At 41.2% G+C, this 25,970-nt stretch overlaps 1 protein-coding gene and 1 long non-coding RNA gene across 3 annotated transcripts; both read right to left on the bottom strand.

The window, feature by feature from the left end:
* Positions 1 to 790: 790 nt before the first annotated feature.
* LOC103135332 (mucin-16-like) lies at positions 791 to 18,381 on the bottom strand. The gene is made up of 4 exons (XM_007547978.2): positions 18,119 to 18,381; positions 9,377 to 9,550; positions 8,348 to 8,393; positions 791 to 6,530 (listed from the first exon to the last, which is right to left on the bottom strand). Exons 1-4 carry the CDS (start codon positions 18,235 to 18,237, stop codon positions 1,506 to 1,508), a joined length of 5,364 nt encoding a protein of 1,787 aa, XP_007548040.1. The 5' UTR covers positions 18,238 to 18,381; the 3' UTR covers positions 791 to 1,505.
* A 6,158-nt stretch (positions 18,382 to 24,539) lies between these two features.
* Positions 24,540 to 25,435, bottom strand: LOC103135333 (uncharacterized). Of its 2 annotated transcripts, XR_475923.2 has the most exons (3): positions 25,079 to 25,435; positions 24,704 to 24,998; positions 24,540 to 24,627 (listed from the first exon to the last, which is right to left on the bottom strand). It is a non-coding gene; the product is annotated as an uncharacterized LOC103135333 (long non-coding RNA). The 2 variants fall into 2 exon arrangements; XR_475922.2 differs by having other exon boundaries at positions 24,704 to 25,435.
* Between the last annotated feature and the right edge of the window lie 535 nt (positions 25,436 to 25,970).

The raw sequence follows: 25,970 nt of genomic DNA on the forward strand, positions 1-25,970 counted from the left end.
TTCTCACCCTCTGCGGGTGGTCTCTTTCATCCTCTGAGCTCGGGTCCTCTGCCAGAGGCCTGGGAGCTTGAGGGTTCTGCACAGTATCTTGGCTGTGCCTAGAACTACACATTTCTGGACTGAGATGTCTGATGTTGTTCCTGGGATCCGTTTTAGCCACTGCTCCAGTTTGGGGGTGACTGCCCCGAGGGCCCCGATGACCACAGGCACCACTGTGGTCTTCACCTTCCAGGCCTTCTCCAGTTCCTCTCTGAGGCCCTGGTATTTCTCCAGTTTCTTATGCACCTTTTTCCTGATGTAGTCACTTGGTATTGCTACATCCACCACAACGGCTTTCCTCTGTAAAAGAATGTTTTGCAAAATGGAACAGTGGATGTGAAGGCAGTGCATTCAGGAGGACATATGCTGTGAAGCAGCAAAGCCCTTCCCAGATGATGTCAGGGCTTGATAATCTGAAACAGAATGTGTTGCCTTGGTGTCAAAGCGCCTCGGAAAGTCACAAAGTACACTTCCAGCAAACACGCAGAGCGTTGATCAACCACTGGGGTCAAAGGATGATTTATCTAACCATCACCACAGCAGCTCACTGGTTGCCACAACTACTAGCGACAGGGAGGAGCTGCACACAGTGAGGCTTTTGGATGGCTCCACCTGTAGCACAGATTGTCGTTGGCACTCAACAGGAACGGCGCCTTAGGCTTTTATTCCTTTTGCCTTACATGCAAATTAAACTTTATTACCTCTAGAAATCATCACACAGACATAAATAACACAGGGAAAGTCAAAAAGGTTATGTTAGAAAAGTCAGATTTATTTATAAAACAGATATATTAAGATTTGAGATTGTCTTTGTGCAAACAAGAGCAGAATGTTAAGACAGAAAATATTAATAAATTCAATTCCAGTGTACAATTCTCATATTTACAGACATTTCAAATCCTTGAGAACAACAGTTTTTACTCCCTTCAATGGTCAAAGACAATAGAGATCATGAAACCTCACAGGACAGCATATCATGCACCTTCGTGCTTATTGTCACCTGGCAGAATGAAATGCAAAGCTGAAGACAGAGCTTATGCCAATAGCTTAAACCTTACAGAGTGCTTTGTTCTTTTAAAAAACAACCATATGTATACTTAGAAGCGCTGGTCACATCCACCATGCCACAACACTACAAATGTTAAAATCAATCACCATTTGGTATTTATAAACCGAGGAGCTGCATACAAATTAGAATACACTGTACATGAAACTATGCTGATTGTATCAGGCTTGCTCATGCAGTAACCCAACTTCCTGCCAGGACTTGGTACACAAATTTTAAAAAGCAGCTCAAGCAAGGCAACTCTTTGTCTGAGCTACCCTCATGTCTTTATGGTTATGGTTGCAAAATAAACAAAAACAGGAGACACAAAAGAGTCATCGCAAAGAAACAACAACAACAAAAAAACCCCCAGATTTCTCTCTACAAAGTTTCCTGCTTTTTGTTCTCATCCAGACTCCTTTCACAGCTCTGTCTCCTTTTCTCCACCGTCTGAGTCTATGTAATATTCATCGTCTGTTGTTGTGTCAGAGTTACTGTCTGAGGATTCGTCAAAAGTGTTGAGACTGGACACAAATCCCCTGGAGGGCCGATGCACTCTGGATGACTGGCCATCTGCTGGGTCTGCTGCTTCTGGTGAGCTGGGAAAGGTGGGAGCAGGAAGACTAGTAGGTCTGGACATGAGTCTGGTTACCGGTGAGAGGGGAGGCGTCGGAGGAGGGGTCGGGGGACCCTCTGCATCCCATGAAAAGTGGCAGATGTTCATGCTGGGGCTACGAAGAAGACCTGCGCTTGATGGAGTACCGGTGCTGGACTGAGAAGGGGGCACTCCTGAGCTCCACTTTGCCAAGCACTGAGTCAGTGATCGAGGGAGGGATCTGGATCGCATCTTCTCAGCATCACAGGGGAAACGTGACATGCGAGGGTCGTGTTCAGGCTGGGTATAAAACGGTCCCGTTTCGGCAGGTGTGATGGACCTCTGGTGCAACTCATTGCCGCCATTTGCGGGAGATAGAGCGGGGTGAGAAAGATCGCCCACGCTCATAAACCTGGCCCCAGTCGAAATCCGTCCAGGCCGTGCCGGTCGACTGGAGAGGACAGAGCTTACAGAGAAGGATCTCCCTGGTTCAATACCATACTTTAAATCCGCGTACGATGACGTAAAGGGTTCATTTTCCTTTCCTGGACTTGAAGTGGGGGGACCGGTAGACACCCGGCTCCTTCTTGAGACTCCCAACCTGATTCCATCCACGGGTTCAAATGGAGAGGAGGATTCCCTGCGCCGCTGGAGCTTTGGGCTGAAGAATACGTTGTCCTCGAAAACTTCCGCAGCGGAAAATGGGGAGACAGGTGAAAGAGAAGAAAATGGTGAGAAGGGACTCCTGGGGCTGGGTGTAGACTTCCTGCTCTGACTTGGATAAGCAAAATTAGGGCTGAGGCTCCCATCGATACTGTGATTCGAAAAGGAGAGGAACTGGCTTGTGGCTGTATGCTGTCTCTCACTGTTTTCACACATTTCAAACTTTTCAACTGGGCCATGGACTGTCAGATGAATTTGACTTTGAGGTGCGGCACAAGAATTCGGATCCTCTCTTTTGTTGCCTTGAGTGGGATGTTCTGACCAGATGGGCAAATCATTTCCTGGCTTTCTTTCTCCAACAGACCGTGCTGGCACGAGAGTGTATCTATTGTCAGTTTGTCTTTTCGTGCCCTCTGTTTTCACTGCATTGTCTTTCAGCACCATCTCCTCCTGTCTTCGTTCCTCCAGAGTTTTGGTACTGTCTGCGCTGGCTTCGCTGACACTGCTCACATCGCTTGATCCACTGAGAGAAGGTATTTGGGAAGTGCGCCTCCACTTAAATGGGAAGGACGAGTCCTCCTCTGTTCGCTTGGAGCTGAATTTTTGCTTCAGCTTGTTAAACATCTGGTCCATTTTGTTGTAACTCTTGGCGACCCTGTCCGACTCTGACCTAGGTAAACCAGAGCTTGGTGTGCTGACGCTTCTCTTTATGCCAAACCGGCTTTTCTTAGGACTTTCTTCATTATTAACCTCAACTGAATAAAACCTACTTTTACCCAGAACGCTCTCGTTGGCGCCTGCGTCACTAGTTTCTTCAAGACTGGGTTCACCCTTTGTTGACCTGCCATCACTGGAGCTCTGATCAGAATGCCTGTGCGACCTTTCAACTACTTCATTACTCTGCGCTGAGCCTGGCTGCGGCTTAAACTTGGTCTCCACAGAAACCAAAGTGTTTGCGTTGTGTTGTGAAGATGTAGGTGTGGTGTCCTTTGGGGTGTCTGCAGCTACATCTGATTTAGATTTAATTTTGTAAACAAGTGTTTCAGTTACATAGGTTGAAGAGAAGCTGTGTTCCTCATCACCTAAAAGAGACTGTGAGGTGATATGAACCCTGTTGTCAAAAAGCTGTAGCTGACTATTTGGCTGATATTGGACGAGGCCTTGAAGGTTATTATTGTTGACCCGGTCAGTGTCTGACAGACTGCATACCGAGCTTTCTTGTTTTGCAGTTCCGCTTTGGAAAGGCTTTAAACAAGCCTGGGATGGTCTGACAGGCGACAAAGGGGGTTTGAAAGTGGAGACAAATAGGTTAGCATCTGATGAAGTCTGTGGAGCATGATTCAAATGGGAAGGTTGGGAAATCAGAAATGTCTGTGGTAAGGTCTTCAGCTCTCCTTTTGTCTGCCTGGTAGACATTAGTGTAGAGTAAGGTGGGGTGCTATAGCGATTTTTATACCCACTGGGGAAGTCAGGAGGGAGGGAAAGGGGAGCGGAGTGACGACACTGAACTGTGCCAGACTCCACTGACAGCGTACGTTCCTGCCTGGTTGTAAACGGGCCCTGTACTCCCTGGTCGGAGCTCATGGTGTCACCAACTGTCTGCTTGTTTACGCCACGCTCCCTGGTCACTACCTCAGCACAGTCGGATGATAAGGAGCGATATTTCCCCCCTTTTCCCGGCTGTGTGTTGTTAAAAGCCTTGTGGTCACCCCCTTCTGGACTACCTGACTGTGGATACGAGAAGGCAGAGGGGGGACTTTGGGTGAGCTTTGTGGGAGCTGAAGAGTTGTTTGCCTGGACCTGGGGAAGATCTGGCTTCTCCACACTGACCGACTCTGAACACTGTCCATCCACCGAGTCCTGCCACGTTACTCGCCGCTCTCTCTTTCCATGGTTTTTTGGTTCTCTTTCTAGACTGTTATAAACTATGCTTTTTAACTTGGGGGGAGAAGGTTCTGAGGTGGGACTAGCGATTACTGGAGTTGCCGGGGGTGTTAGGAGAGAGGAGGCACTCACAGGAATTGGTGACGTCATGGTGGAAGCGACAGGAGGGCTCAGGGTGGACGGGCTACGAGGAGTGTTAGCAGAGGATGTGGTTGGAGTGGCTGGTGTGTAGCTGCCTCTTGTTTTATTGAGAGTGTTTACCGAAGGAATAAGGCTTGTCACGGGTTTAGTGTGGTACGGTTTAGGAAGGCAGACATAACTTCTTTTAAAACCAAGAGGTGAGACGTTGGATTTACTGGTAAATGTTGATGTTTGAGCTGAAGAAGAGTGAACACTGTTGTTAGAAGAAGCCTGTTGAGACTGGAAAGAAAGCGTATGTTTTGTGTTTGAACTCGAGGAGCTGTCGTAGGTAGTTTGAGAAGGATAAGGTTGATTGCTCGCTGCAGAGGAATAACTGTGGAAAAGAGGGGGTTTGCTCAACTTTTGTGTGTCCATTTTGTTTTGAGATGTAGGTGCACTGGTGGATTTCAGTGGAGAACCATTGTATTTACCAAAGCTATCTGTGGGCAGATTTGAGGTCATGGGAGTAAATGAAGTAGACGAAGGCACACGAGCCGAGAGCAAAGTCTTTCTTTCATCATTCTTGTCTGGAACCTTGGTTTGCTTTTGTGTTGTTTGCGCTAAAACTGTGCTAACTTTAGAAGCAGGCCGACAATCAGGCATACTCTGAGGTTTTTGTGGTTGTCTATTGTCTCCATTTAAGCCACGCTGCTGGATGGCAGTTCTTTCTGATTCAGGTGACCGCATCTTTAAAGAGCGGTTGATGTTGCTTTTGCGAGCCAACTCCACTGTGTTGTTGTTATCACTGTTAAGCATATAACTACCCAGTCTTTTGTTGTCTGTCAGACTCGGAGAGTCCGTTTTCTCGTAGTCTTTCTTGTTTGTGTTTTTCACACTGAGAGGAGAACTGCCTTCCTGAGAAACTTGTTTCCACCAGGAAGTGGATTTCAGGTTTGCTCGCCTTGGAAGACTGTGAGTTTTTGAAGGAGCAGAGTGATCAAGCGGAAAATATCTAGTAGGAGAAATCGAGCTCTCTGAGAAAGGGATCGTGTTGTCCACATTCTCACAATTTTGTTGCCTCTGAAATGTAGGTTTGGAAGATGTAAAACTAGTTTGGGTCATCTGAGACTGCTGGGTATAAGAATTGTCTTTCATAGTTCTGCTTGTTGGTGAAGTTAGGAACGAAAACTTCTCGGATACGTTTCTCTCTCTATGATCGGGGCCGACAGGAGAGAGTACCGGTCCAGTTTCAGTTGTCCTGTAAGAAACCGGAGAAGGAGAGAGGACAGACTTTGGTCTCTCTTGTTCATTATTATTGAGAGAGCAGTTCCGAGATGAGGACTTCCCCTCAGGGAGGACAGGAATTTGACTGGAGTTTGTGGTATTGGGGTTAACTCTTCTAAAAGACAGGAGAAAGCTGCTCGTTGCTGGATTTGTGCTAAGAGATGATTGTCGACCTTGGAGGTCCATTTGGGGATGCCTTTGTTCATTAAGGTTAGGGGAGAGGTGAGACCAAGACGTTGGAGAAGTGGCTAAAGGGCTTATAGCACCCGAATCTAATGAAACAGTTGAAATCATGTCCTTTTTAGTGTTGAAATCCAAGCTTGAAGGATCACTTTTACTTGACCAGCCCACTGTATTACTTCTGGTTCCCAGGACTCTCCTTGGAATGTTCGATCCATTCGTCAACACATTCTTCACACCTTGTTGGTGATTTGGTGACGTATTTGCACCTTCTTGTAAATCCGCCTGAGCTTCTGAATATCCAGTTCCATCAAACCTTTTGGTCCGCCTTACACGACTACCCCACTGAGGAGCGAGAACTGTCACCATGGTGGAAGACAACATGGGTACAGGCTCATCCGAACAGTTGCCAAAATAAGAATGGTTTTCAAGGTGTGTTTGGTGTTGTTTTTTGTCTTTTTCAGTTCCAGTTAAAGATCCGGGGCACCGTCTGGACTGTGACTCACAGGGTCGTCCGTACAAGTCATTATTATTATGTTCATTTACTCTGGTGTTACTATTAGGAAGAATGTGAGTTCTGTTCAGGTTCCCGGTTATTCCCAGATCACGGTTAACAACATTGAGGAGTTTTTCTCTCTTCTTGGCTGAAAACAGGATTGCCTCTGACGATGGACATGCGCTGGTTGTTTCTATGGAGGAGCTGGATGAAGTTCCATTAACCTGTTGAGATACACAACATTACCGTCACTGACTGAATGTGCTGGATCTGCCTCAAAACAAGTTCTTTTCTCATCACAAAATACTCCTCCCGAGACACAGAACCATGCATAAACACAACTGATCCTTAATCTTTGATATTTAGCCACATAACAACCATAATCCTCAATGTACTTTATTGGGATTTTATATAATAAACAATGTGGATCTCTGCAGCCCCTCCAGAGTTACCTACTGTCTGGTTCACACTGCAAGATTTTTATGCAGATTCTTGTCATGGTTTTCTCCTTCCAACAGCCTTAAGGACGCCCCAATTATCGGGATGCCTCTCAAGGATTATTGCTGTTGTGCGTGGTGTATTAAGAATCACTCGGCAAGACATTGGGACCACTCTGATGTAAAATCTGGGGCATTCGACATGTTGGATTGTCCTGGTATGTGTGGTGTTCCCTGAAGAGAAACACAACAGAGTCTAATGAATGTGTTGCTTAGTTAATTAGAAAGGGAGGGGACTCCAAAATACTCAGAAGACAAAGCTGCCATGGCAGACCAGAAAATCTGGCAGACATTGTTTTTTTTTTCTGTGTTGAATATAGTCCAGAAGCTGTCGGCATTACCTTTTCCCGGTTAGCCCCGTTTGGTTACTCTGAACTCACACGTTTGGTGTCGAGAAGTTATGCAAGACGTTATGTGAGAGGATATCCGTCTGAGATCTCGCTGTCGGTGAGTGAAAATTGGTTTGTGTTGCTCCAGTCGCATAGCTGGACACCACACACTATATGACCCCACACCTGTTATACCTAAGATCTATCATCCTGTGGTGGTCTCAGGTTTTGAAAATCGGACGATGATTTTAAAATTTTGTTGTGTGAACTGGACATAGCAACAATCATATTAGAATACAGCCTTGCACTAAAAAATTCATTGGTGTTCCTTTGTCTTGACTCTGCTTTTTGTTGACTAATGTTTTCCTAAAAACAATCTGTCACTTCTGAAGAAACTTGATTTCACTGGATATTATTTACAGATATCAAAATAAAGCGTGGTGATTGCCACACAATTGCTTTTATGGTTTTTGATTGTGAAAATCTGTTAAGACATGTATCATTTTTCTTTCCCTTCCCAATTACACAATACTATGCACTAGCCTGCTGCGTAAAGTCCCAATAAAATGCATCATGTTGTCATCGTAACATGTCAAAAATATTGAACGAACAGGGATACTTTTGCAAGGTGCTGCTGTGTATTTTCAGTACATCCATTACATAACTGTGTGTTTCAGTAGTTGTTTTCATAAGTCAACTTGCTCTTATCATCCTTATCTCACCAATGCAAATTCCTAAGCAGCCTTGAAAAAAGCTTCCTGACTTTTACAGCAGGAAGGCTGCTATCATAATTCCTATTTTTTCCTCTCATGTGCTATCACAATTTCTAAATACATGCTGACTTCAGCGGGAGCTTTTTAAAAGCGTACGTTCCCATGCAATAGCTATTTTAGAGATTGAAGCCTTGTCAAACAGGTTATTTTGAAAGGCATGAGAGAGTTCCAGGGACACAAAGGCGCACACACACACACACACACACACACACACGCACACACACATGCACACACACACCCTGTCTCTTCCAACTGTTAAAATAACCATCAATCTCAGATGTTTTTAAGTGTCACTCAAAGATCCAATCACAGAAAACCGTCACCTGGTTCTAAAGAACTGGAAGCTTTGAACTCTCCTCTTGTTTAGAGCGGGAACACTTTGAATAATGTCGGCTCAAAAACTGTAATTTGTTGTATCACTTTCACGAGAAATTATCTTTACCTGCAAGGCGCTGTTCTTGATCTCGGCTAACTCTGGGTCAACCAAACTGGAAACAAGGGATGGAGGGAGGGAACAAGAGAGGGGGAGAGAGAGAGAGAGATTTAAATGTGAAATCAATCTGATATTTTAAAAAAATGAAAAAAATACATTTTATTAGTAGGTTATAGCAAGAATAAGCAAATCTACACAAAGGTTTTAACAATAATTTCTTCCTCTTGGACCGTCGTTCCTCTTGTCTCTGTAATGTTTTTAAGCGCAAACATTAGAGGGATTACACAGCCAACAATTTCCACGGGAACGCTGATCAACCAGATTGTCGGCATTCCTCGCTTCCTTGTTCTTCTCTAAACAGCTTTCCCAGAGTCAGATGTTCTCCGACTTTGCACCGCTTGTTCTCTCTTCGTTCACTCTTCGAAGAAGGAGGAACAAAGGAACAATAACACACACCCTATATTCAAGATGTCTATATAAGGGAATAAAAGTCTAATATGACTGCAGGCAGATGAGAGATGGGGTTGAAGCGGGAGACTCTGATCTCCGTTGACAAGCCACACGGCAGTGTGCAAACTTACAGAAAATAAATAATGTAGAGTCATTCTTTTCACAATGTGATTCATATTCATGCATCTAAAATATAAAGTGATTTTTTTTTTGCAAGAAATTAACAGGAAATATCTGGTAGAGTTCATGCAATACTGACTCAAGAAGGAAACACAAGGAGAGTAATTAGCCAACTGGAGGATGATCTGAGAAACTATATGACGCATCAACTGAAACAATACTAAATTATACTTCCTGAAAGACTTCCCACACTTTATTTAGGAGTTTCATTACAACCTTTGTGGAAAAAAAAAAAAAAAGCCACTTCCTTGTGCACACCACCGTAAGACGGTAGTGCATCGCAAATGGAGGGCAGCAAACCAGGTACAAAGATTCAATTACTGTTTGACTAAATGTTAGAAAAACATGTGATTTAAATGGCAGAATGAACCTTTATGGGCAGATATTGTAAAACAAAACGCTCCGTACCTGGACCACGCCTCTAGAGTCTTCTCTAGTCCCAGCTTCGGCTTGGAGAGTCGGAGTATGATGCTGGTGACGAGGATGGAGCCAGCAGCGTTCTGGATCTTGACCTCTGAATGACCCCAATGATAAGCCTTGTCCTTTCCTAGACTGTCTGCTGATGTGTTGTCCTGGTGTTCACTAATAAGAAACGAGCAGGATAACATTTGAAATCAGACTGATCCCTTACTTCAGAGTATTTTTGATGCAAATATTCACATTGTTCACATTGCTTAAAAGTTGATTTATCAGATTTATCTGATTGAACTGCTGGTTTTGCCTGATTATTTCACTAGGAAGTGAAGTAATCACACTTTGGTGAGTGAAATTGAGTTGTGTGGAAGCCAATATGCAGAATTAGGGAGATATTGTGCAAAATATGGTATTTTAACATAGTGCATTTTCTATTACTTTTACTTCTTAATTTTTATCTGAAGAATGAACCTATCTGACAGATGCATCTAATTAAAATCACAAAATTATCAACAACATATCTTTATGCATTCATTTCACATGGAGTGGTTTATTTCTACTCATTTCAATGATTATGATTTAAAGCTTATTAAAAAATAGACTAGAACAAGTCTATACAATCATTGGGAAGACCAGATTACATATTGCTCAGAAGACAAGCAGATTAAGACACAAAGATAGCGGCTGCTCACAGAGAGCTGTATCCGAGCACAACAGAGGAATGTTGATAGGAAGGAAAAATGTGATAGAAGAAGACACACACATGCAGAGATAAGCTCAACCTTCCTATGATTGAGGGGGGAAAGTCCAATCAGAAAGTAAGGGAGAAATTCACACGGACTGTTTCATTTCTTCATTGGACTACAAAGGTCACGTTCCATGTCTTCGTCGATCTTGCATAATATGAACATTTTCTCAGGTGTGAGAAACAAAATAATTTGGCAATTTTTCCACGGTTAAGAAATCCGAATTAAAAGAAATGATGAGATGAAAGCAGCTAAAACAAGAAATGTCTTGGTTTAAAACGTGTATCTTAGTAGTCCAGATCTTAGAGTAAGAATTTGAAATAATAAAATATGACACAGTGAAATTCCCAGACTCAAATTCAGACACTTCTGTGGCCACAAAAACACATATGGGGAAATATTAATGGGCAACACCGGTTGCAAAACACAAAAAAAATGAAGAAAAGTTACTAATCTACATGAATGAAATGTCACCAGGAATTTCTCTTCAAGTTATTGTTGTTTTATTGAACAAGTTGCAACTGGCATAGCAATATATTGGTACATAGTGCTCATAAATAATTCACAATCATTTATTGTGTAGCCTAAGTCATTCTTTGCGATATCGACTGCAACGATGCTGTGGTAACACTAAATGTGTGATATATTGTGCAGTTATACTTCTATCATCTTACTTATAAATTAAATGTTATCTGCGGAGCCAACAATTGGGCTTATATTCTCCCTTCACTATCACTAAAACCATTTGTTTCACTCAAAAGAAACTGGAGGTCACTTCAAAAAGAATCAATGGTTATTGGTGTTTCTGAAGGAGAAATGGGAGCAAAGAAAGACATATTACTGTATGTTTGTTGAAAATGGCAGCAATCAGCAAGGCAACTCGAAAATAGCCACACAACAATGCCAACAGGGATTAAGGATGGTATTCATTATAAGCTTCGGCGCGGTTGGGGCTCTGCCAGAATTTAAACACGTCTGCAAGGGTTTCTTTGTTCCACATATGTGAAGCTATTTAAAATATTTTTGACAATTCCAAGTTTCACATTGAAGTTATTGACATGTACCCTGTTGTGTATCCGTTTCAAAGTAGCTCTAAGCATTAGAGATAAAGGGATCGGAGGCAGTCAGCCACTCTGCTATGATCGCTCAAGAAATTCCTCAAATATTGATTCAGGACGTCCCTTGTTAAACATGGATTCCTCCACAAGACCCTTCTGTATATTTACCCGAGATCATATCAGAAAATATCAAGGATGAAACAGTTCAACATTTTTAAACGTGTGCATTCAGAGTAAGAGGAGTCTATTTGTGAGCTGAACTAAACTGCACGGCTACTAAATTGCAACCCTAGAAGGGAACCAACTGGGAACAAACCAGAGCTTGAGCAAATCCCTCACTATGACTAAGGAGTACAATTTGTCACACTTGTGGTTTCACAGTCAACCACAGTGACGGAGGAAGAAAGGTGGACAGCTGCACCTCGAGGAAATAGCAAATAATGTTGCTGCGGTGTTTCCCCTGCAGTCCTCATCAATTATTACTATAAATTCCAGCTGTTCACAATCATTAATGTCTTCGGTACAAAAAAACCCTGCTTGAGTAACCAACAGTCATGGACTGGATAGTGTCTGGGGAAATGCTGATAAAACACAAAGGTTATCCTGGAATGACGGGTTCATTTTTTCCACTTTGATGATATAGCAACACAAAAAAACACAGCAACTCGTTTTCTTGTGGCAATGGAGGGTTTCATAAGATAAACAAGAGGGGAAAAAAATGTCACAAACTTTGTGATTCAACACAATTCTGGCTGCTACGTTTTCCCTGTTGATGGTTCTAGTGCTTAACTGCATTTCTAGTATTTATCTGAGGCATTTAAAAAAAGACCCATTTCACTGTATTAGCAGCTGAAGTGATGTAATAGGAGTTACGACTGAGCCTTGTAAATGTTTAAAAGTTTAAGAAGTACCTTAAAACAGGAAAAAATATCTATAATTTACCAATTATGAAAAATTAATCATGACTCACTAGTGGATCATTGACTCTCTGTGTGTGGCTGCAGTGATATAATTACTGCAGGATGGAACCGGTCTGAAGATAAGGCCAAAGGAGAGTTAAACCACTCCTCTTGCCTTTATTGCTCCGAAAGTGTAAGTCTGATTTGCTGGGTTTATGTAACAAGTCAACACTTTCTCCTCCAGCCAGCGAATCGAGTGAAGACGCCCACTCGCGGAGTCACTAAAACTTGCATATGTGCAATCCGCTGCTGCAACCCACTGCTGGTATGTCAAACCAGTGCAGCAAGGATCAACTCTTGAGTAAACACAGCAAATGTAATGTCAGGAATTGTCTCTAAAAGGGCATTCACTTCCACTTTTTATCAAAATGTACAGTTAGGAGGCTGAATTTTTTCATGTGTGTGACATAGGGCTAGGCAAAAAAACAATAACAACATCCATTGCGATAGACACACGATCCAGAATAACAGAAAATACGTCCGATCAAATTTTGATGATTTCACTGAACTCCAATCCAGAACTGCACAGCATTCTGGGGGATGTAGGCAGAAGAAAGACTTTAACCACTCAACCTCTCACCACCAGCTAAGAAAGGTTGTTGGTATCAACTAACTCACTCACTCTTTGGTTACCTAGCAACAACCTGGTGAGTAGAGTAACATGCGCAGCAGCAGTTTCACGTTGCCCCCAACATACTTGGGTCTACTTCAGTCCTCAAAAGTCTTCGCTTAAAGAGGACAAAGGTACATTTTCAAGACAGCAGATGCGTACTCGATGACGCACCAACTCGCACGGGAAACTGCTCAGAAGAGAAACAGTGTTCACATCAAACTGCTTAGTATACAACACCGAGTTGATAATGCTGGGAGTCAATGCAACCAGTGGCAAAGACGTGTAGCGTGACAGCTACTGAGAGCAGCACTGACAGTTGTGCGGTGGATGCCCTAGTGAAAACAAAATGGGAATAGGCACCCAACTAGCTTATCAAACTTGCTAGAGGGTCCATTCAGAATGTGAGAAATGAAGGACCTTGTCACAAGAAATGCAGGTGATTAGTATGCTTCTCAACCATCAGTTTATACGGTGAGGTTTATACAGTATGCCTGAGGATGTGGGAGCAGTTTCAGATTTAGCTACCCTGCTTCATAACGGCTTAAAAATAAAAAAAGGTCACAGTGGAGAGACGAGTACAACAGCTCAAGAGGAAATTTTGGATAAAAGAGAAAAAGAGGTCAGTTTGACAGCATTTTGGATAGTTAAAAACTAATCAATAATTATCGATATCAACTGATATGAATTGCTTGTATCATGATATGTTTTTCAGTAATAGCCTAGCCCTACTGTAACCTTTTTTAATTTTTCCTCAAGCTTATACAGAGCTCAATCCCACCTTGCCCTCAGGGATGATTTACTGGCATCACCCGAGAATATTATGCATTAAAGCCTGCTGGAACAAGACATGAGAGAGAGAGCGACGCAGAGAGAAAGGTGAGGAAAAAGAAGGAGGGGAAAGACAGCCTCATGTTTTCAGAATGTTCCACGGATAATACACCTTTAGCGTCTTACACCTCATTTTCCTTAAGGCGTAGAAGAGGTGTTCTCGCATGGCAGAGATACTAATGCTTTTAGATCCTTTGAAGGGGAAAAAGGCTCGTCTACCATTGTGGATCAGATCGACGTTCACACAAACTTATTAGCTCTCCTTCGTAAGTAAGAGTGTGACTCAGGCATCCTTCATTTAGAGGTCACTAAAGGTTGCCAAGTTTGCTTGTCGGGCCTCCAAAGAAAATGAAGGGTGGGGCAGTCGATTATTAGCTTGTTCCTGGGACTGTAGTCGCCTCAAGCAAGGCGCCCTTCCCTACTAATTGGTCTCTAGATGGTGGAACTACATAAGAGTGCAATGTGGGGTGTGTTAACTTTCTCTGCTTAATTGCTTTGTGTTTCTTATTAGTGCTCCTTCATAGCAGCACTTAAGACAACTCGGTGCAACAACTGCTCGTCATTAGGTTATTCCTTCTTCAAATGTGCATCTGACATCAAAGTATTAAAGGTAACAAGAGGTTCAGAGACCCCCACTGAAATGATGATGAGATCAAGGGGCCCCAATGCTCATCAGTCATTCATTGTGATTGGCCTTGATTATGCCATCTTTCTGACCTTTTCCTACAGCTGTGGAGAGTAAAAGGGCCGAGAGGGATTCAAGTCCCAACAGTGGAGAGTTGTCAAGGCTGGGCCGGCATAATTAGCTGAAACAGAGACTGTGTATAGTGATGTGTGTGTTGTTTTACCAGCTAATAACGCTGATGTGGTTTGTGGGAAGAGAGGCAATTATAGGTTTATTCTTCTTTGATCGTTGTCAGAATCATGTTTTGGCAAATTTAGATGAGGAACTTTTTTTTTTCGCTGTACCCAGCTTTCTTTCAAACCTGAAAGTCGTGTTCTCTAGACTTTCAAATCTGAAGAGACAAATGGGTTTAGGTGTCAAGCCATACTGATGCCCTCGGGGAACAGGAAGCAATTAAAATGTAATTAAATGCCCCTAGACATCCTTAGTTATTTGTACGTCGATGCACAAAACTGATGCTTTTATCTAAAAAATGTGGTTAGGTTCTGTCAGAGGTAATGGTGTAGAAACATGGTGCAAGATTAGACGGGAAATGGAGGAAGAGTGAAATAAAGGTAGGTGATTGTCTCTACAGGATTGAGTCTTCAAGAGTTTCTCGAAGAGAGACAAGGTTTTGGTAGGTCACTGTAAAACGGCACATGAAAAGAGTCTGGATTGTCTTGAGGGTGGGGTAGGCACTACTAGCCAAAAATACTTTGCAACCGAAGCGACTATGTCCCTATGAGTGCATTCAAGTAGATGGGTTTCATTAAGCTTTAGTAAGCTAACATCAGTGACTTGAATTTGTTCCGACCGGCTAAGGATAGCCAGTGGGACGCAGAGATCTGACATGCGTGTCTTTTAGGCTAACTGAAGACCAGACACATCTGGAGCATTTGAAGAGGTTTCACAGCATAGACCGGGAGACAAATTAGCAAAGCATTGCGGTAGTCAAGGCAGAAAATTAGCTTCTTAGCTTCTCAAGGTTCCAGCATATTTTCCATTTCAAAACTCCAGACTATTGCAAACAATTTTGTCATTTTCGGTAAACAAAAAAAAACAACAACTTTATGCTCAAGTTTGATTTAAATGTCTGCATGTTGAGACAAATAATAAAACACATGCTTGTAATTCAGCATGTGTGGAAAAAAAAGGATGTTTCACTGCTTCTTTAGCATTTGGACAAAAACCAATTCCATTTCAAGACCTACAACATTCACGCTCATTTGAACTGGACTGATCTAAACACGGACTCATTCAGAGTACAGACTGCAGCCAATAAACCTTTTATTCTAATTGTGAAATAAAAAAAATAATTTCTATTTAGCATCACAAGCCCTTCAGATCAGACCCAGGATTTTAAATCAGAAAGTTTTTAAATCGTGATGTAATGTGGTTATATCAGGATTTTACATAATCCTGGTATAATCGCAGGATTATAGCAGGATTTTAAAATATTGTCATCTAAACAACTCGGAGTCCCAAATACTGATTGCTGGAATACTGCAGTGAAGATATGATGAAAATAAGTCTGGAGCAGAGAATGGAAATATCATTTAAAAAAACATTTTCCATTCTTTCCAACTTATTCATTACAGGACAAACACAAAAATAAATTCCCAAATTTTCAAGGCTGCTTACAAACCACATACTTTATATCATATATTTCTATATTTGTCAATGCAAACACTAATAAAATGGCTTTTGTTGGTTTTGCATAATTTTGAGCATTATTTTATTCTGTTATTGTAAATTAACATTGACAGTTTTATTATTATTATTATTAAGACCTTTTGCAAAATGTTGCCTTTTCACCAAATAACTTGCAGAAAAAAAGAAAAATAATTCAGCACTTCCTTAATTTTGACTATTAATTGTTTATCAACTATTTAACTATAAACTGCAGATGTCCCTCGCTTTAGAGTAGAGAAAAACTTACAGGTATCAGTCACATTTAACCTGCTGATGACAGCAGAACAAAACAAACTTCAGCCTTTATTTGACAGCTGATATGTAAAAAGACAGTTATCATGACTAGAAGCCTGATCTCTCTTTGTTTTGATGCTCTGTAAGCCGATGAGTAACCGAGAGGCTTATTTTGGTTGCAGCATTATGTGCCTAATAGATGTTGCTGTTTTCCTTTTTTTCCCCCCACATGAGGTCAGCTTCGCTGTGGGTGTGTGCACAAGCTGCCAGTTAGCACTTACATAACTGAAAGGACTAAAAAAGTGTGGGTGTGTGCGCTCAGCTCTGACGAGCATATGCAATGGATCAACTCCTGCAAATGATTTATTCCTTAAAATCCCGGTTAAGTTTCGGCCTAATGAGCTTCCACCTAATGGGTTTTATGATACATCTGCGCGAGTGTCAACAAAACCTAGGCCAGGACAAAGTGAGACTTGTCCCAATGCTGCCACACCTTCATCGCATGTTAAATTTAAAGAAATACTGTTTGCTTTGCAGTCTATATACGCTGGTACACCCTGGGCTGGTTCAGAAGGAATTAGCAGGAGGACAAGGGAAGCTCGATCTCCAACATGCACAGACAGTAATTGAGTGTGCATATATATGGTGGAGCTGCAGAGATCGGTGAGCAAGTATCAGCTCGCCGGTAAAAATGCTAACAACTGTGCCCTGAAGTAGCACAACCTGATGCTGGTGCTTTGTACGTGCAATAAAATATCTGCATGGAGGCATGCAGCTACACATGCAGTATGGGGGTCTAAAATTGCCCCCCAAAAAAATCTATAAAAGGACAAATAGATAAATCATTACTTAAATGTATCTATATTTGATTAAAGATTAAAATAAATGTGCACACAATAATTCATTACAAATGCAATTACATAAGCATGATGGGGAGAAGAAAGTCTAGATTTTCCAGCACATAATTATTTTACTATTTATTTAAATATTTAATGACGCTTGCTGAGGGACATTATACATTTATATATTAGGTCAGTCTTTTTCATTAAAGTCAGTGCTCTAATCAATATTATTTAAAAATGACAAGTTTTGAAGGTTGAAAAAAATCTGTCGGAATATATTTGGTGAAAAGAGCAACACCTTCAATAAATTCCCCGTGCAAAGCAGTACAAAAAGCATGAACTAATTGAATACGGATAAATGTTGAAGTATGATTTTAACTGATTTTTGATTTGTTTCATTCATGACTTTTATCAATTTTAAATATAACTACATGTTGATGTTTTAGGCAAACATTTTATATATTCATGAACAAATCTGATATTTTCAAAGTTTAATTTTAAAAATGATACGTGTAACTACAAATTATTATTACACTTTTGGGCACTTTGGGAAGTCCATAGCTACCACACAGAGCCAAAAAGGGAAGGTAATTTATTTTTATGGATGCGAGCTGTCAACTAAAATGGGCTAGAAACTTAAATGGGTCATATTATATTAGATAATCCATAAACCGACCAAAATAAATGAGGAAAATAGCTTTGTAACAGTTAAATCCACACGTAGCATTAAAGGAATGTTTCCATACTATGGCGTGATAAAAATCAATGTATTATACAACTTATAAAATGTTACATGACGGGATGATTCCAAAGCCGAATTCACCCAAATGAAGTCCTGAATCAATCACAGCTTTAATTTGTACGACACGACTCAGATTTTTTCCAGATAACCCTTAAATTTCTAAAACCGCCGTTTTTAAAGCGAAGTTTGGCGCGCGTTCGTCTCCCTTCATAATAACCCGTCTCGAATCGCTGTGAAAAAGCCACACAGAATCCTAACAAGTGCGCAGAATCGTGTAAGAACACCACGAGAAGCGAAACCATTACACACACATCACAAAGAGTCCCGTAAAATGAGTTTTAAAGGGATTTTCAGCTACCTTGCAGTTGGAGTCCATGCAGTTCTAGCTGTGGCGCACTGAGGCGTCGTTGTCTCTCCTCCTCCTCCTCCTACTCCTGCAACTCTGAGCTCCAGCTCTGCTGCGTCACTTGTTGACATCCTATTTTAACCGGTTCAGTAGGACCTGGGCATTCACGATGGGAGTGCACAGCATCTTAAAAATGCACAGAGGAATTCGCTGGGAACTTACAGCGAACAGAGATGCCACGATGAAGACATAACGTCAGGTCAAAGTGCAACACCTCCGGTGACTGACAGGTGACCAAAGCGGAGACACAGATGGCCCCGTCCCTTTACTGCAGGTTGCTTCCTTGGTCGTTTCCTTCCCCTGCCACTTCTTCGTATCTCGTTATTCCCTCTTACCACTACATCTAATCACTTTGCAAAAATAAGGACACCATTGCAGATATTAAAGCAGATATTTCTAATGTTTTGGCTAAAGATCCCTGCTTGTTGTTAATAAAAACTTTGTCGATGTTTTATTGTGAAGAAATTGCACATAAATCTACCAGCTGGCACCAGGTATGAGGGAACTTTGCAACCACAAAAGATTTAAAATCTCACCATTTCAAGCTGTGCAACTTTTTTTTTTCTTTTTTGATTTTGTATTTTCTTTAGCGACAGTTGTAATTACACATGAATTATCTAATGCTGATTCATTTTCTGCTTGTCTGAACCTGGAGAAAAGTTCATTCACACTTTGTCTATTTGTAATTATAGTCGTTTTTGTAGTGATGGCTCATACTTGACAGTTCAGTTTAAAAGCCTGAGAAATTGTTGAAATTGAATTGAAAAAGCCTTTTTGTCATTAATATATCGTAATGTGCCATTGGACATTTCTTCAGAGTGATAGTACTTATTCCTATTTGAGCTTTTTCTTTTGAAAACTTTTTATTAAAACTATAAAACTCTAAGCCACTCCCCTGAATTGATCATTTACAGGATAATTTTTTTAAAAAAAGGGAGAACACTGAATCATTTTCACTTTGTATTATTTCATGAACTTATTAGAAATGCTAATGAGATCATTGAAAAATAAAATAAAATAAATAAAATTATAGTTATTGAAAAAATAAGTTAAGATAACATTGGTTTTCAAGCAAAAGGACATTCTGACATAGATTTAATATTACAATTTTTTTCCATTGCTAATCCTCTTTTGTTAAATGCAGAATGCAAAAATGTCAACAACAACAACAAAAAAAGAGCACATTTTCGACAACATAAACAAGAGGCCAGTGTTGTCATGGTTGCTTCAACAGGAGGTAAATTTTCTTTTCTCATAAATCTGAAGCATAACTCTGCTGGAGAAACACGTTCTGCCACAAATGGAAAGATACCTCACTTATTCTTGACACATCTCTTTTCTGTTTTGGTCTGTTTTCTGTGTGTAGCTTCCACACCCTCCATCACCACCTGCTCAAAGGCTTGACAGCTCTGGGCTGGGCTTTGCAGGGAAAACAGCACCCTCTTCCTGTTCTGACATACTGTTCTTTTCCACTGGAATTCAGGAAACCATTGTTGGGGAGAAAGTCATCTGAATCCCCGGCCCAATTTAGGAAGCACAACCCGGAAAATATAATCACCGGTTGGGGACCAGTGATGATTTAAGTCCGTTTGACAATGATTGGCAAATCTGGTAGAAAAAAAAAATGCTGTGGAGCTGTTCAGATTACCGCAAGAGAATATCTTGTCACACGTGATTTCATAATAAACTGAGTAACATATTACCGAAGCATTTTCTAATTCAGACTTTAACTTTTCAACTTCATCTGGGTTTTTAAAAACTTGGTTTGTAATCTGTGAGTTATTGTTGATACAGAGGCCATTATCTCCTAGCCACTCTTCAAAATGGGAAACACAAAAGAAAATAATTTTTTTTTAATATTGTTGGTAAGCAGCATGACACATTCCAACCTAGTTTTATGAAGTAGAATTTCACAATTCTATTTCATAAACATAAATAATAGAAGATATTATGAAATGGTGCTCAGAGGACTGAAAAAAAATCATCACTTGCATTTGGTTTTGAATTATTGCAGCCGATAATGTGGTTTTACATAAAACTTTAATCATTGTAAGTTTGAACATTTATGATGACAGGGATATGACCTAAAATCTTGTCAGTATTTATAAAACTTTTCAAGTGAATAGCTTAGAATTTCCAAATGACATTCTGTTGAAAAGCTATAAGCAGATAAATATCTTTGTGTCGTCATTTTGGCCTCTGAGGCTAAAGCTAACAGCTAGTCAAGGCTGAAGTGAACTTCTACCATCGCTCAAATACGACAGTTTTATGTAAATACAACTTAATGAAACGTTAAAATGTTGCGATGCTTGCATTAGGTGGTTATTTTCACACAAGCCAACGACTATTTACACAGGAAATGAAGAGTGCAGGTGGTGGCGTGCCACTCTCTGTTGTTTCTCACTCCCGCATGAACAGAAGGCAGTGCTCAGATTACCACAAGCGAATAGCTTGGTTTAAAGATGCTAACTGTAATCCATCGTCCAACTCAACATCCCCAAGCAAGACCTCTTTCTCTCAACAACTTGACATGCTGTTTGTCAGAACACCAAACACAAACAGCCTATCTGTGTTGTGCTCCTCTACGCAACAAATTCTAACTTCTAAAAACCTTGAATTGCCCCTTTAATTTCACACCGAACTCCAGAGTTCAAGTCCAGATTGAGGGATGCGTAATACCAACATCAACCACAAGAGGTCAGTGTGGTTCCGTGTCAGCGTGGACACAGAGCCACAGACCTCCTCTTGATCTGATTTTAATTCGGGATAATTGCATTTCGAAAACCTATGTATGCATCATTGTACATGTTTAATTTGAATTAACTCCGCGACACTGAAAAAGTATCTATTAATATTTTTGACAATAGATTATAAATCTTGACTGGATGATTAGCCTATATGTCCTCTTGTCTTCGGTTTAATGTTCAGAGTTAACTTCCCAGAGTGAGAGTGGATAATCCGGTCATTTTTTGTTGTGGTGGAGCCCCATCATCCTCTCCCGAACATCATCATCCTCCCCTCCCCGCCCCCCGTCTGGGAGGATGCAGGACGGCGGTCCAGAGCTGTGACTCCTGACGGCTCAGATAGAGAGAGAGAGAGAGAGAGAGAGAGAGAGAGAGAGAGACTCCGTCTCTGAGACTGGAAGAAGTCACGCTCCGGAATCTCATTTCTCTGCGTTTGTTTTTCTTCTTTTATGTATGTATATTTTTTTTCTCTTCTGCTTTGAATCTGTCACGTGCTATCTTGGCTCATGACTGAACGCGCTCAACATCTGGGATGATTTCAATTATGGGTCGATTTGGGATAACATTTCCCCGGAGCCGCCGCTGATGGTTCAATCCCCGTCCGACCGGGTCCTCGCAGCGTGATGGATACAAATGAGTTCGTCGTGCTGAAACTTTTATTTTTGGCCTTTTTGGGTGAGTCTGACTCTCTTTTGTGTCCTTTTTATCAACAGAGCACATCTTAAAACAACCGCAGCAATTAACTGAGCTAATTAGGCGAGGGAGTCTTTAAAAAGAGAAAAACAAGCAAAAAAAAAAAGAAAGAAAGAAAGAGAGAAAGAGAGAGAAAGAGACTATAATTAAATACATTTTATAGGTGGCCTTCTGTATATTTCTATATTTTCTATTTGCATCCCCGCTGAGTGCCATACAGCAAAGTGAACATAATGAGCATCAGTTACATCTCACAGAGCATGCACTGAATGAGGATCGCTCAGTCTAATGTGACCCCAATGAAAAGCCCTGATCGACATTATGTCCAGTGGGAATGTGTAGAGCTGTCTCATTAGCTGGTTGCACAAAATCAAGTTTGAAATCGTGTCTTATCCTGAGACAAATTATGACTAATAAATCCACTCCAGGCTTCTAGCTGTGATGCTGTGCTTGTACATATTTTATTTTAGTAGATTTTAATCAATGTTTATTATTATTATTATTATTATTATTATTATTATTATTATTATTATTATTGTTATTATTATTATAGCTAGAATAGACATAAATAAGATACAACCATGTTTTCTTTAAGACGTAGTGCTCAAAAAAGTTAATGTCTAACTTAAAATAAAAGAATAGATTTAATTACTCTCATAAATTAGTTAAGTTTTGCAATAGATGACAGAACTTTTCCACATTCTGTTATGCTACACACACATACACGCACACACACACACCCCCCCACACACACACACACGCACGCACGCACGCATACACAGTTTTTTCAAGTATTTTGTGTGATACAGAAGAAAAAGCCTAGATGGTTTTGAAACGTTTTTGCTTCACAAATAAAAATCTGAGACATGTGGAGCGCCCGTTGTATTTAGCGCCCCACAGGTCAGTACCTCTTAAAGGTAGTTTTCACTGCAGTTACAGCAACCAGGCTTGAGGCTCATGTCTGTGCAGACTTGGCTTTTCTAGAGGTAGAAATTCTCTCATTCTGCCTTATAAAATAGCTCCTGCATGGATCAGATGGAGGACATCTGCAGAAATCGAATTTGAAATCCTGTCACGGATTCCCAGTGGGGTTAAGGTCTATTCTTTGACAAGGTCATTCCGTACACAAATGCTTTGATCCCAAACCATTTATTCGCAGCGCTGACTGCATGGTAGAGGTGCCAGGGTAGTTTTCTTCCTTGACAGTGATCCTTGGTCAGAGTCTCAAGCTTTTTTCAGACTCAGACAAGTTTAGTTCCACTGTTACCCTGGATTTAGCTCCACCAATAGTTAAATCAACTCCGACCCTGAAACCTCAGCAGGGGTTAATGTTTTAAGCTTGAAAAATCTTATTTTCATTCAGACTGCTGGCATCATCCGAAATATAAACTCGGAATTTATATATATATATATATATTTTATCAATCAGTTGGTAGTGTAAAACATTTTCACAGAAAAACTACGTACAGTCAGCCAGGATGATTTTGCATATTTTTAATTTAAAATATTAAATGTTCTTACAAAAATGTTGTAGCTAAACTTTAACAAGTGCTAAACATTGCATATACAACTACGGTTCATTAAGATTTGAATGATTTTTCAGTCTGATGTAATACACCCAGAAAGGATTTTTTTTTTAAAGTGTGCAGAGATTCTCCATTTCGGCTGAATCCCCTGGAACCTGGCAGGGATTGCTAGAAGTAATTTCAACCAGCTGCAGTTGTCAAACACAGCATTTACCTCGATGTAAAAATAGAATTTATCGAGAGGACGAGCGCTCATGGATAGCAGATGGTCTTGGTGGATGTTTTGTGGTGGCACCATCTGGTCCTGTTCAGATTGGAAATATTCAGCTTCCTTCAGCGGGCAGGCCAGGTAACGCAGGATTGCAATTTCAGCGTTTGTGGTTATTGACTTGAAACCTGGTTTGTTTCCCCAGAGCGACTGAACCTATAGAGGGTAGTAAGACCGGCACCGACACAATGCTGGAATATCTTGAGCCAAAACGGGGATCGTATTTTAACTCGGATTACTTTTCTCATCCAATAAGGATTCTTAGCATTCGCTGCATCTGTGAGGAGCATCTCAAACTTGAGACTGAGATTTTTTTTTTTTCAAATTAATGGAATAACAAGCAGGCCTGCGTGGGCATGTTGACATAAAAAACAAAAAAACAAAACAGAGATTATACATCAAGGCCTTAACTCAACACCCGCTTCCATAAGTGTGCAATATAGCATTACCGCGGCAGATTTCTGAGTGCCGGAGAGAAACAGATCTCAATTGTCTTCAGGTTCAGGGAATGTTACGAAACCACATCCAAAGACATTTCTCTGTAAGACAGCTCGGCTACAGAATGATGACATTTAAGCTCAGTGTTATCCTCCCTGCAGATGTGTTTTAATAAAGATCCCTCTAATGCCAAGAGAGATAACGTGGGACATTTCAGCAGCTAAACCTCTCTGAGCTGCTAATGTTAACGTCTGTGAGCCAAGCATCAAGACAGCATTAAATGCCAGGTTATGTTTGCTTTATATCTACCACTTGCTTTTCTGTGATTTGATGAATGCAGACAAGTTAGAAGGCTTATGGATGTTTCCTGCTTTTATGAGACGAAAGCAAAATACGTTGGTTCACGTAAATAAGAAGTATATTGATGCTTGGGGAAACCCGGCCGTGGCAGTAAAATGGTCTGGGCCATCTGGGGTTGCTTGTCCTGAGTTATGCCACAATATTTTGACCATAAACTGAATCTTCAGGTTGATAATAATGACTCTAAGCCTATCTTGTATTGTAATCTGCTGTATAAAACTCTTTAGATTCAACTCCCTGTAACATCTGCTGTCGATTTTGCTTCACTCTTTGATTGAGAGTTCTTGTCATGTTGGGTTTTAATCGTCTGACCCACATGCAAGAACACCCACAGTACAAGGGAAATCAGTAAAATAATATTTATTGTAGAGAATGACAGTCAGAGAAAGGGGAAAAACTGGTCCGGAGAGGATTCGATGCTTCTGGTTGGAGCTAAGGGTGAGAGAGTATGGTGAGTTCGATGACTGGAGGAAATGGTAAACTGCTGGAAAAAACTTAACGTTCTTACTTTTAGCTGAGATGATACGGACCGGGGGGGGAAAGTCTGAAGGATCCTGGGCGGATTACTTGAGGTCGAGTGTAGCTGCTTCGCTTATGGTGGTGGGGCAGCTCTGGAGGGCGGACGAGATCTGGGCGGGTTTCGTTATGGCCGGAGAGAGGAGGGCAGCGAGCGTGGAGATCTGATCACCAAGGTGGGATTCAGGGACTTGGGCATCCGGTGGGTAATAATCCACCGGCGTCACAAGGAGAGGTTCAGCGCTGGATTTCCACTAAGGGGTTCACAGCTTCTGTAGTGAGAGTTCCTATGGAGGCACAAAAAACAAAGAATCACTAGAAAGTCACAAAGTGCGATCACTGGAGAAATTCAGGTGGCCTGTAATACCAAAACTGGCAAAACACTCTGGCACTGGTGTGTAGGCTGCCTCCTCCTCTTATGCTCCTCCAAATGAGATCATGCAGTGCAGGTGATGAATATCAGCTGGTCCACGCCCTCCAGGAATGACTGCCAGGCGCCCCCTGAAGGATGGACAGGGAAACAGCAACCCCAACCACAGACAGGAAACACCCAGGAACCCAACAGTTCTCAGCAGTCACTATTGGAGCAATACGATATTTGGGTCTTTAAATTATTTAGTTTAAGGTCCTTTTTTAGTCAACTTCACTGAATTTGAACAAGAATCAGGTGCACAAGTTTGAATATGTTGTGCCTCAAATCCTCACAGACTCAACCACATGCATACGCCCCCACTAATATTTGGATAAACAGCCCTTAGCAACTTGCAGAGAAACTACATTAGTTTCTTTTAGTTATCAACAATGTCCCAGTGTAATTTAAATGCACATTTGGCCACTTATAATATGAGAATTTGTGGAGTTGATGAGACTTGCTTTACTTCCTGGTAGGTCTGGATACAGTTTAGACTGGAAGAATGTCAGAGGTTTAAGATTAGCCTTTTTATGGGTTCCAAAAAAAACAGCTGGAAGTTATATTTGTGTGTGTTGCACGGCTGAAACACACTCCTGTGTCTGCAAGTTTCAGCTCTCCAGCTGTTGAGTAAGAGCTAGCTAGGAGCTATGTTGATTATTATTTAACCAGTTTGTTTCAGTACCACTCGTACTGAAACAAACCTGCAACATGATATTATGTCCATCACTCTTCACGGTTGGTAGGTTTTCTTGACTCCTCCTAACATCATTATTGTCTCTGTGGCTCAATAGATCTCTTGTATTTTCACTAATTCCCATGACGACGGTTTGGGTCAGATGGTTGAAAC

Source organism: Poecilia formosa, unplaced genomic scaffold, assembly GCF_000485575.1.
Source record: "Poecilia formosa unplaced genomic scaffold, Poecilia_formosa-5.1.2 Scaffold24, whole genome shotgun sequence".
Classification (NCBI taxonomy): Eukaryota; Metazoa; Chordata; class Actinopteri; order Cyprinodontiformes; family Poeciliidae; genus Poecilia; species Poecilia formosa.